Source organism: Fundulus heteroclitus, chromosome 15, assembly GCF_011125445.2.
Source record: "Fundulus heteroclitus isolate FHET01 chromosome 15, MU-UCD_Fhet_4.1, whole genome shotgun sequence".
Taxonomy (NCBI): domain Eukaryota; kingdom Metazoa; phylum Chordata; class Actinopteri; order Cyprinodontiformes; family Fundulidae; genus Fundulus; species Fundulus heteroclitus.
In genome coordinates, this window is record NC_046375.1 from 1,839,931 (window position 1) to 1,852,822 (window position 12,892).

Here is a 12,892-nt window from a genome sequence, read left to right on the forward strand (position 1 = left end):
CCTAAGTGGGTGTTTTTTTTTATTTACCAGGTCATTTCACAGTTCTGGCAGTGTTTAAAAGGATAATTTGTGGATGATATTGAAGGAATAAAACAGAGATTAAACTCTCCATCGGCAGTATCCTCTCAGTCTGGAGCTGGGCTGATCTGACCATCTGCTTTCTAATCCTGCCCACCCCTCGCTTCATGGATCACTGCACTACCACCCCTGAATTATGGCATCGGCATACAAAGCTTTCTGCCAAGTGATGACGGCATATTCTGTGTTTTAGCTGAATGGCCAAGAACCAAACTCCTTTCTCATGCTGTCAACATTAGCTTTTATAAAATAGGTTGTTTTGGGTTAGTTTTCTTGGACTGGTGTGAAGTTGCCTGCTTAGATCCTTAAAAAGAAACTATTTTGGTACAACTGAGCTTTTTGTGAAACTTATCCTGTGCAGTTCAACTGGAAAAGGACACAGATCTGCTGGGTGGAGGCTCCTGTGACGGCTCCTTAAACGTGGACACTGGGAGACTACAAGGTAAGAGGGGAACAGGACAGGAAGATGGGCCAGATGAGACATCAAGGAGCTCAAAGGTCCATCCGAATACATCTTTTGGGTATGGAGTCAGACTCTTTGGCCACATTGCAAAAACAGACCTTAAAACAAGTAAAATGTTCTTAAAATGTGTGTTTTTGTCCTTGATTTTGAGTAGGTAAATGATATTATCTGCCAATGGAATGAGTATTTTGACCCCTAAAATAAGATAATTAGACATCCTGCACTTGAAATAAGACGATGGAGATGAGTTGGTCCTATTTTAAGAGCTAAAATCTTATTCGATTGGCAGATCATCTTATTTATCTGCTCAAATCAAGGACAGATACACTCATTTTAAGAAAATCTTACTTATTTTTAGTTCAGTTTTTGCAGTGCAAAGTAGACGTGCGTCAGCAGTCTCCATGATAAGAGCTGTCTGAATAGTGCAGTCAGTAAGGAAGGAGGCAGGAAAAGGAGCCTGTATGCTTCCTCTCATGGCTGGTTTTGTCTCGGAACCTCGCAACGTCCCTTACCGGCGCTAAGGAGCTATCCCACAATCCTTTGCATGACGTATCAGCGCAGGCAACTCACGGAAACCAATGAAAAAGGCCCGGATTTGCATCACGTCACGTAATGACGTCGGAGTTAAAGGCTGTCGGAAATCAGCACAGCGGTCTGAAGCTCCTTTCCTCCCCATGATAGAGTTCTCAGCGTTGATCCCATGAAAGGTCGAGGAACAGGAGCTAGAAGCTATAATTAGAGGTATTGGTACTGAGTCCAAATCCTGAGGAGACGTGATCAGCGACTTGGGGAACAGGCGAGGCTAGTCAGTAAAATGCTGAGCAAAAATGAGGCAAGGAGAGCAGATAACACACAGCACTGAAAAAAACAGAACTAAAATAAGTAAAAATTTTCTTGACATTAGTGTATTAGTACTTTATTTGAGTAGGTAAATAAGATAATCTACCAATGGAATAAGATTTTTGAACTTAAAATAGGAAGAACTCATCTCCATCCACTTATTTCTAGTGCAGTATGTCTAATTATCTTATTTTAGGGGTAAAAATACTCCTTCCATTGGCAGATAATCTTATTTACCTGCTCAAATCAAGGACAAATGCACTCATTTCAAGAAACTTTTACTTATTTTTAATTCTGTTTTTTGCAGTGAGGAAGCTGAACTTAAATGATCTCCAAATCAAAAAAGACTAACACGAACATCAGAGAGTAAACCAACAGGTTTACTGACAGTAAAGAAAAAGGAATAAAATATGAAAAGAAGACCTTACGCGCTATAATAAACAACCAAGAAAGGATCAGAAAACAATCAAAAACCCATCATGGGTCATGGTAACACTGCAGGGGGCTGTTGTTGCATCGTTATAGCAGACAGAAGGTTCTGGGTTCAGAATCTGGGGGTTTCCTGCACAGACTGTGCATGTTCTCCCCGTACATGTCTGGGTTTTCTCCTGATATTCCTCCAAAAGTCCAAATAAAACATCCCTGTTGGGTTATTTGGTCTCCCTAAGATACCCTTGGTTATCAGTGTGCTTCAGTTTGGTTGTTACTTCCTCGGCGTTGTGTCATACGAAGGGCTACCTGTACTGACCTTATACAGGTAAATATTGATATTATAGATATTGTCATTTTTAAATCTGTATAAATGCATGTGTGATTAAACAGGAAGAGTATCGGAATAAAATAAAGTTCTAGATGTTGGTGACCCCTGCTCTAATGCATCCCTGTAGGACTGAATTCTGGTTTATTATGGCAGCAATGTTGACCCAGGGTCACATGATAATAATGTAAAACTATTTAATAGGCGTGACACGTAAAAGCAAACATTAAAAAAAAGGCCAAACATTTAAACACTTCACATATTTAGGCTCAAATGTTGCCACATAACTGTCTTCATTTTAATATTAGAACATTTCTAGTAAAACTGTCAGCCTTGATGAACAAAAGCTAAATTAATGCCTACTGAATGGTCCAAACACATCTCCTATATTCTTCCTCCTAGCTTACAACGTCTGTTTATAATACACAAGACAAAATGTTTAAAATGCTCATTTTAAAATCAGTTGTTATGGAATAAAATCTCTGGTCTAGTTACAGATTGGTGGGCTGTGGCCTTTTTACATTGACCGTTAAGAAACGAGCAACTACAGCAAAATGTTACAATCCAAATATTTTTTATTACTTTATTTATGAAACGAATAGACTTTAGAGACGTAGACAACAACAAATATTTGCTCCAGGGCTGGACCATTTATGAGGAAAATAAGGCCGTGCACTGCAAAAACGGATCTAAAAATAAGTAAAATGTTCTTAAGGTTAGTGTATTTATGCTTGATTTGAGCATGTAAATAAGATTATCTGCCAATGGAATGAGTATTTTTACCCACTAAAATAAGATAATTAGACATCCTGCACTTGAAATAAGATGATGGAGATGAATTGTTCCTGTTTTTCGTGCAAAAATCTTATTCCATTGGCAGATCATCTTATTTACCTGCTCAAATCAACGACAAATACACTCATTTTAAGAACATTTTACTTATTTCTAGTTACGTTTTTGCAGTGTGTTTCTGCAGCGACGCGGCCAACAAAACTCTATTTGACTCTGTGTCTCTTTCGATCCCTCGGTCCAGAACAACATGAGAGCTCAGAGGTCCGTTTCTGACTCACTTGCAGATGAAAGCCACTCAGCCGCTGCTGATCAAACGCACACATTTCTTTTTAAGCATCTTCGTCTTGATGAAGTAAGCAGACATGTTGCGCCGAGGCTCCTGCGGCTCCGGCAGTAGCTCAACCTGCAGGTCTGACAGGCGCGTTGCTCTCAGAAACCCATCTAGCCGTTTCTTAAAGTACATGCAAGAGCTGCGGAGTATAATTTATATAAAACACGTTGCCATGGCAGCAAAGCCTCTGCGCTGCCTCCTTAACAATAAATCCATCCTTTCAAACAGAAATAAAAACTTATGAAATGAAGCTTTTGAGAGGAGAGGAAGTGAAATTTGTACAGAGGCTGAACAACACAAGGCGATGAGAACAGCTTTGTGGGATTAAAGATTACGGCAAGAAGTCTTAAATAACGGCGGCAGCTAACAAGTCCTTCATCACAAATCATGGAAATGTGGAGAGCTGCAATCAATGACGATGCATGAAGCCCCAGCAAACGCCTTTAGAGCCGATATGTCAGGAGAACAGAGACGGAGACGGACGCTAGGAGCCTCTGATTTTATGCCGATCACTAGGTTTAAAAAGCTGGGAAAAGATTAGAGAACAGGGGGGGAAATGCTTTTTTAAAAAAATGAAACAAAACGGAGGAGGCTGGAAAGAACAACGGTTGGCTAAGTAAGAGCTAAATCGCTCCCTGTCGGTGAGTCCGCGGCAGCTGGAAGCTGGAAATCACCGGGCCTGGGATGTCAGGAGAGCTGACCGGAGAGATTTATTCCCCGACGCCTCCACGGCTCGGCAGAGCGGCGGTCAGCGTGAGCAGCAGATGGCGTGGACACCGCCGGCCCGGTCCCCAGCTCTGTTACAACACGGCGCTGGAGAGGCGAGGCCCAGACGTGTCGGCGGTGGGAACGTGTGCCTCCTGAGAACACCATCCACTGCTGATCCGGTCGGTGCCGTTTGTCACAACTTTACACAAACCGTGTCGCTTTAGCACATCCAGTTCTCTTTGCCGTTGCGGGACATACGCGCACGATCTTTTTCAGCTTACTGAACACTTAACACTAATTGCCGTTTTTTTTTTTTTTTTTTTTTTTTTCCCGTTTCTGACTGCAATGAAAAGCTGACCTTGGCAGAAAAAAATGGCCATAAAATCTAATAAAACATTGCATTTTGGCCTTCTGAGGACATCAAAAAGATGCTAATTCTGGCTCCTTTCACTCTGATAACGAACTGGGATCTGTGAGGCACATTCAATCACACCCCCCCCCCCCCCCCCCCCCCCACTACTGTGGGCTCAGATCATAGGAATGGATCCAGAGACAGTCTGATGCATTGGACTCTTTTCTTGTAATTGTAAAGCACTGCCCTGCTGCTGAAATGTGCAATACAAATAAACTTGACTTAGCTTGGAAAAGAAAAGAGTGAAAACGTTTAATGCAGACGATGCACAAGATGAGCCTAAATGTTTTTGCATCCTCAGGAAGTCTGGGTGAGAATATTTTGATCGGGGTCCTTTAACGAGACGGCTGGACAGCATGGCCTCTCTGTGATCCACCTCTGCCTTTCACACGTCTTCCACAACTACGTGGTTTATATCAACGAGCCAATCACTAGCTGTGTTTACATGCACGATCATTTCACGATCAGATTAAAATGTGATGGAATGACCATTCATACTGAGCCTGGTTCTGGTTCTGTTGGAGGTTTTTCCTTCCCATTAATGGAGAGTTTTTCTTTCCACTGTCGCTTCATGCATGCTCAGTTTGAGGGATTGCTGCAAAGCCATCAACAATGCAGACGACTCTCCCTGTGGCTCTACGCTCTTTCAGGAGGAGTGAATGCTGCTTGTTGGGACTTTGAAGCAATCAACTGGTTCCCTTATATAGGACATTTTTTACCAATCTGTATAATATGATTGAATTTGACTTTGTAAAGTGCCTTGACATGACCTGTTTCATGAATTAGCGCTAATAAAATTTAATTTAATTAAATAATCGGATTTTATCGTTTTTGTGGGCACACGATCAATTAATCTGATTATAATGTGTGTTTATCTGCACCTGGCTTTATTCAGAATAGAACCACTCGGACATGTTCAGTTACCACATTCCCCTAAAAACCACAGAAGAAGAAGTACTTCCATCGTTGCTAAACACAGAAATAGTAAACAAAGCAGTTTTACACGGGTTTGTTTGTCCTCCTAACGTCCTGGCTGGACCTGCACGATGTTACTGAGATAGCAACAATTTAGAGCTCTTTTATTTTTCCAAACAGAAAGGTTGTACCAGGAGCCCCGACAGTTTAGCTTCCCAACGTATTTCTGCCACTCGCCAACGTGGAGGAAATAGGTCACGTTTACGTCGTGTGTAATCGGGTCAGTTTGCCACATTCGGAATAACTTGATCTTGACAAACGTTGATATTCACGCTGTTCGGATTATCAATCTGCATAAACCAACGTTCTCATTCGGATTACAATTTAATTCCCGATTGATCTTAATCCGATCACAATATTTCAATTGGCTTGTTTACATGACAAATGTTTATTTTGCCTTGATTTAAGCAGGTAAATAAGACTATTTGCCAATGGAATGAGTATTTGTACCCCTAAAATAAGATAATTAGATATCCTGCACTTGAAATAAAATGATAGATTATATGTTCCTATTTTAAGAGCAAAAATCTTATTCCATTGGCAAATAGTCTTATTTACCTACTTAAATCAAGGAAAAATACATTATTTTCAAGAAATTTTTATTTACTTTTAGTTCCCTTTTTGCAATGTGATCCTTTTGTGATGTCAGCAGAGCCACACATCTGTGGATGCTTTTCTTTATTTCTTTTTTTTCTTATTATTTTTAAGGACAGATTGTATCTTGGTTAAATAATAATAATCAAAACAGAAAAGATACTAAGACTCTGACTAAGATACGATGGCCTGGAGATCCCAACCAAATCTGAGGCGGGTTTAACTGATTTCACGGAAAGCTCTGGCTAGTAACGTCCAGTATTGTCTCACTTTAAAACATTATTGTAGACCGCCGGGATTCATGAAACTCAACCTAAAAGCAGACGAGCGTCTCTTTAAAATGATTTTAAAGATGTTTCGACATTGTGCTACTTGTTGGTGGACAGGAAAGCTTGGAGTTGGCGAGAAATGGAGAAGCTGCAACATTATGGTTCAACTCGAACAAGATAAATCAGAATTTAAATAATTAATACACCTTTTTGGAGACATACTGATTCAAGGTCCTTGTTGAGATGATATTAGAAGTCAGTCTAACAAACAGGCCCTATCCCGGACTGAACCTTTCAGAGGCTTCACTACATCATGTTAGAGGTTTTCATCTAGGTAAGAGATGAACGCTGCGATCCTCAGGGTAAATAATTGTTTTTTTTTTATATCTATCTGAAATGTCAGTGAAAGCCCAACAAGTAGATTGGGTGGAGAAGATCATCCCAGCCATCTGGGCCAAAACAAATCCCCCTGAATGAGCTCCGAAATCTAATACACCAGCAATACTTGCAGCTTTTCAGCGCTGTCGCTCTGCATATTCAGCGTGCTGTGGCTTTGAGACGTGAGCGCCAACGCAGAGCGAGACTAAAGTAGTTTGACCGATTCTAAGTGGGCAAATGAAGACAAATCAACAGGAAATGTTTGACGACAAAAGGACAACATCAGAGTGATTAATGTGCTCGGTCCATATCCAGGTGCATCGCAATAAATTAAATCAAAAACCTGATTTACTGAGGTAACTTTGTACAAAACGTGAAACTCATTACACACTCATTGATGTGTTAATTTTATCATTATTTTTTTCATTTAAGCTTGCAGCTAATGAAAACCTCCAAATTATGTTACTTAATATTAAAGACTAATAAAAGAAATCACATACACAATCACTAGCTGTGTTTACATGCACAAAATTTCACAACCAGATTAAAATGTGCTGGGATTAAATAATCGGATTGTACCGTTTTTATGGGCACACAATCAATTAATCCGATCATAATGTGTGTGTATATACACCTGGCTTTATTCTGAATAGAACCACTCTGACATGTGCTTTTAAAGAAAACCACAGAAGAACTTCTTCCATCTTTGCTAAACAACAAATAATAGTAAACAAAGCAGTTTTATACAAGTTCTATTGCCTTCCTACCGCCCAGCCTGGACCTGCACGATGTTCTAATTACAGTTGAAACGTTACTGAGTAAACTACTATTTTTATTCTGATGACTTTTTGTCCATGTAGACGTAGCTAATATGATGACAGCACCAACAGCCTCCGCTTAGCCACCATAGCGCATCACTAAAGACTCTTGCTGCACACAACCTGCCATATCCATAGACATCAATGGAAAGTTGAGTGGAAGGAAAAAGTGCCACAATGCCCAAAAGTACCAATATTTGTTTTAATCAGCGTGGCGTCACTTTGCTGGACTGTGGAAACCCCACAGAGGGTTTATGGAGTGTCGTCAAGAGGAAGATGAGAGCCACCAGAAGCAACAGGGAGATGAAGGCCGCTGATAAAGCAAGATGAGCTCTTTTAACACCTCAGCAGAGCCATGTGACGCCGTAATTCATGCAAAAGGACCCAGCTTCATTTACTAAACCCCTTTGTTGCATTTTATTGGTCTTATATATATATATATATATATATATATATATATATATATATATATATATATATATATATATATATATATATATACATACATTTCCTGATTAATTGAAATTGTGTTTTGTTCATAGCTGTAATCCACATTCATATAAGGTAACCTTAATAAACACATGAATATGCCCCCCGGTGTGATGTGAATCTACAACTTTGTATTTTTTGGGGTCTTATAATGCAAAAATAAATGAACCTTCTTATCTGGGGTATTTGGCTTCCTGCTTCAGCACACCTTAATTAACCCCTTAATTAACCCATTAATTAACCTCAGGGGCCTTTTCTTTACAGCCAGTTCATTTAGTTCAGGTGAGAAGAAGCAGCTTCAGGAGTCCAGTTAATACAAGTTTGTATTAACAAAAGCACAAACTGGCTCTGAATAAATAGTGTTAATTTCTACTTTAACGAACAGGACGTTGATAACTGGAGACGGGGAGCTCTGTTTCAGTCCATGGAAACCTTTAATTTAAAACCAGATGGAACATATTTAACTGTTCTTCTTCTTAAATAGTTAACTGGTAAATGGACTGAACTTATTTTAGCGCTTATAGCCACATTCACCCAGTCGCTCTCTCATTCATACGCTGATACGCAGCCAGGTAGGCAACCTGGGGTTAAGTGCCTTGCCCAGGGGGGGGGGGCACATGGACAGGTGACGAGGGGGACGCTGGAATCGAACCCGCAACCTTCAGTCAAGGCCACAGTCGCCCAACTTTAAACCACCTTTGATTTTAATGTGCATTTGGCTCTCTGGGTTCCGTTTAAACGCGATAATAATGCGGGTCAGACCCGGAATGTACCAGAATATACCTGCAAACCGGAGGAAATCCCATCTGTGTTCTGTTTGTCACCTTTAAAGTACATTTTTGTGTTTTTTTTATATTATTATTAATTAAAGGAGCTGTGTTGTAACGGAGGCAGCGGCTTACCTTGGTTAGCTGTGCGATCTTCTTGCTCATCCTCAGGTGCAGGTCCTGGGTATATTCCATGGCGACGCCGGACTGGAAGGAGGCGGTGGCGGCGGCGGCGGCTGACGCTGAGGCGGAGGTAAATTTCCCCTGACCGGTGGGGCAGTAGTACTGCTGCCAGCCCGACCCGGTCGCCATCTTCGCGATGACTCGAGCAGAGATGCGGGCGGTGACGGTTAACCGGACGCGGGGAGGGGGGCCGGGGGCCGGGGGCTCCTGACGACCACCGAGCGGCGCAGAGACACGCAGAGCTGGGACGGCGTGTCTCAGCGAGGCACGGAAAGCGTTAATCAGAAATAAGGAGCCTGCCTGGAGATGGAAACCGCCTTCATTTCTTTTTTTTCTTTTTTTCCTATCCCCCGCACCGCTTTTCCGTTATAATATTTATTTTTTAGTTTACCAATTTATGCCGAGAAAAACACCCGCTGCGAGCATCATCTTCCGTCCGTTGTGAGCGCGCGGCAGTGCGGGGCGACCTGGCGCGGAGGAGGAGCCCCGTTCTCCGGGCTGGCTGCCTCCCAGTCGGTCACCTTGGTGCCGGGGTGTCTGCAGCTCAGAGCGGGCCGCTAGAAGTGACTCTTCCCCGAAGCATTCCGGCTACGTTTACCGGACGGAGTGAGCCGAGAGCGGAGGCTGCGTGTGAGTGAGTCGGGGAGGGAGGAGGAGGGAGGAGGGGGGAGAGAGGCTCGGCGGTTGGTCTCTGCTCCTCTGTTGCCATGGATCACCTCAACAGTTTATGCTGCGTTCACGGAGGGTGGGAGCAGCGCTGCGTTCACGGGCCGTCGGAGCGATGGGCTCGCGGTTGCGTCCCAGCAATTTGAAGCGGCGAACCGATCAATCGAGAAATTTATTCGTAGAGCATAGTCCGTTTAATGTTTAGTTTAATGTTTCATACGTTCTAACCGTCGATTTTGTCCGTATTTTGACAAGAAAATTGGGAGTTTACGATTACGGACGAAACGAATCAATACGGAGCAATACTACCGGAACAGGTGGGGGCGCTATTGAGTTTGTAGTACAATATGGCAACAAAATCACGAAGAAGGAGTGCTGATTTTGCCAAAAAACTGAAGTCACTGGCCGCCATCTTGCTACTCCCTACTCTAAGAGAATCCCATAGGATTTGGTTGCAACAACAAGCAGTTTTCTGGCTGTGTGAAAACGTTTCATAGGTAATTCTACAGTCAGGGGATGTACTAACACTATCAACTACTAGGAAATTAGGTGCTGAAATATTTTACATGTTATTCATATTAAATATACATATATGTATATATAAATATTTGTACATGTATATATGTATACATATATGTAAATGTATTTTTTTATGTATATTGTTTTTTATATATTTATAAATGTTATATATGTATATTTAAATGAATAAAATGCAAAATATTTCAGCACATGACTTTCTCAGTACTTGATAGTTTTAGAACATTACATAAAAGTATATGGCATTTGACATTTTAAAAGTTTTAAACCCCCCTGAACATGAGAAAATCCTCGTTATTCGATGCTGTAGCGCACATATTCCCAAGTTACTGGGGGAAAATAGGGAGTACCAATATGGCGGCTAGTGGCTTCAAAGCGACTCGTTCTAACAGCGGGCGATTAGCACTCCAGTGTATTATATAGCTCAGTGTCCGAAATCTATTCGTAGAGCATAGTCCGTTTAAGACAAAATAGAACGGCACAAAAACGATTTTAAAAAAAAGCAAAACAAGAGAAAAAAAAAACGTCTCGAAACAGGAAGTAAAGGGAAATAAATGGGAGCAGTTGGATTTTTCTGCTCAACTGGGTGGGGGGAAAAAGTTGTTTTTAAAGAACTTGAAATCATTCAAGGTATTATAGCTTCTTCCAGAGTTTGGGAGCAACAACAGAAAAAGCCCGTTTTTCTCTTCTCAGATCAATTCAATTCAATTTTATTTATATAGCGCCAATTCATGAAACATGTCATCTCAAGGCACTTTACAAAGTCAAGTTCAATCATATTATACAGATTGGGTCAGATTATACAGATTGGTCAAAAATGTCCTATATAAGGGAACCAGTTGATTGCATCAAAGTCCCGACAAGCAGCATTCACTCCTGGAGAAGCGTAGAGCCACAGTGGACAGTCGTCTGCATTATACATGGCTTTGCAGCAATCCCTCATACTGAGCAAGCATGAAGCGACAGTGGGAAGAAAAACTCCCCATTAACGGGAAGGAAAACCTCCGGCAGAACCGGGCTCAGTATGAACGGTCATCTGCCTCGTGGTCAAATATCTGATAAAAACAAAACTGAAGTAATAACTAGAAAAATTTGCATTTCCTGCGAAAATGCACTGTGAATGCAGATAGCTGAATGGTTAAGCAAAAGATGCAGAAGATCTTTGAAGAAGAGAAAAAATAGCTGAAAAGCATTGAAGAAGTTGAAAAAGTTGAAGAAGTTGAAAAAGTTGAAGAATTTGAAAGAGTTGAAGAATTTAAACATGAAAGAACAATAGCTGAATGATTAGAAGAAAAAAAAACTGAGGGAAAGGCATCAAACATTTCCTAACTCATTCTAAACACTGAATCGTTTAACAAAGCAGAAGTAGAATTTCAAACTTTAATATACTGTAGCCATATGTGGGCCTGCATTTCTAGGGAGTATAAGGGGTTTCGCCCCCATTGAAAAGCATTGGATGTTTGACACCTCCTAACTTGGAGATGCTTTACGTGACGAGGCCCAAACTTATTGTGGAGCATTCTGTATAAAGGAGGTACAGACTCTGTAAAGCAGAAGTTTGTCCGAGCTTCCTAGAGCTACTTCCAATTAGCAACATGCTAACCATTAGCCGCTAACATGGTTGTGCTCAGGATCACCGGGTGATTGTACTCTGTCAGTTTGGTCCAAATCCTGTACTGGGAAGTGCCTCAAATAGGGGTGCCAATACTTAATGTCGGCAAACGTCACCAAAGTTCATGGGTCAGATTGGCCTCCTTTAGCAACTCAGCCTCACCACATCTGGGCCCAGAACTCAATATTTGACCAAAATGGTCAGTAGCGCCATTTCCCACATGTGGGTGGTGCTGTATTGGCCAATTGGGTCGTGTCTGGGCATCATGCCAGGTCCTGTTGGAAGCAAAGGCCCAATAGGAAAGCATGTGACATCTAAAATGGGACAGAAAAATGACACATAGCTGAAAGTCACTTGAAAATTTTAAAATGTCAAGAGGAAGTGACTGTGCGAATTTCAGATTCCTACATTAATCACAGCAACTGCGGTGAGCGTCGAAAGTTGCCATTCTATCTCAATTGATCCTCTCCCTCTGGCCCTCAGAGTTCCGTCGTCATGGAAACTCACTGACACACCTGCAGGGGGCAAGTCTACTCAAGTGCAGACACTTTGCTCACAATAAGTCCCATTGGATTATAATGGAGAACTTTGCCCCGAACAACGCTTCATATCTCCTGATCCCTAAATGGTAGAGACGTATTTTTTTCTGCGTTTAGTTCGTAACGGATAGGGGAAGAAGAAAAGCTATCGTTTTTTGCTGGAAAAAGTTTAATAAAGGCGTAAAAAATTATGATCTAAAGGAAATTTTTAAGAAATTTCAAAAATCCTCTATAAACGGTCCCGAACAAATCGCTCTAGTTGAAAAAGTATAAGAGATATCAAAATAATTCTTTCACTGTGAGTATCAGCAGGCTTTTGAGGACTATGTTGCTCATTTTTATGTTTGTACAAAAATCGGTGTAGGCACAGCGACGATGTAAAAAAGTTGATCATTTGGGGTGATGGAGGTCCAAAGCATCTTCAGGATTTTGCACATTCGCTACTCCCGAACAAATTGTTCCTGCGGAAAAACCGTAACAGTTATCCACAAAATTCCTTTTTTGTGAGTGCCAGAAGGGTTGGGACATTCATATGTGAAAGTCTCATGCCTGTACATCAAACGGTTTAGGAGTAGCGACGATGCGAAAACGTGTGATGTTTTGGATTTTCAGACGTCATTTTTCCAAACCGCTCCATAGGAAATGAATGGGGGAGGTTTCGGGTTTGTGTCGCTCTGAGGTGAT

General features: G+C 41.4%; 1 protein-coding gene across 2 annotated transcripts in view; it reads right to left on the reverse strand.

The window, feature by feature from the left end:
• Positions 1–9,578, reverse strand: part of fam184a (family with sequence similarity 184 member A) — a 210,500-nt gene extending 200,922 nt beyond the window's left edge. Inside the window, exon 1 of one of the 2 annotated variants that reach the window (XM_036147195.1) lies at positions 8,807–9,578. In XM_036147195.1, the coding sequence (XP_036003088.1) occupies positions 8,807–8,983 (177 nt within the window). In that variant the 5' untranslated portion in view covers positions 8,984–9,578. The remainder of the gene's footprint in view (positions 1–8,806) is intronic. The other variant, XM_036147196.1, reaches the window with a different exon arrangement.
• Positions 9,579–12,892: the final 3,314 nt, after the last annotated feature.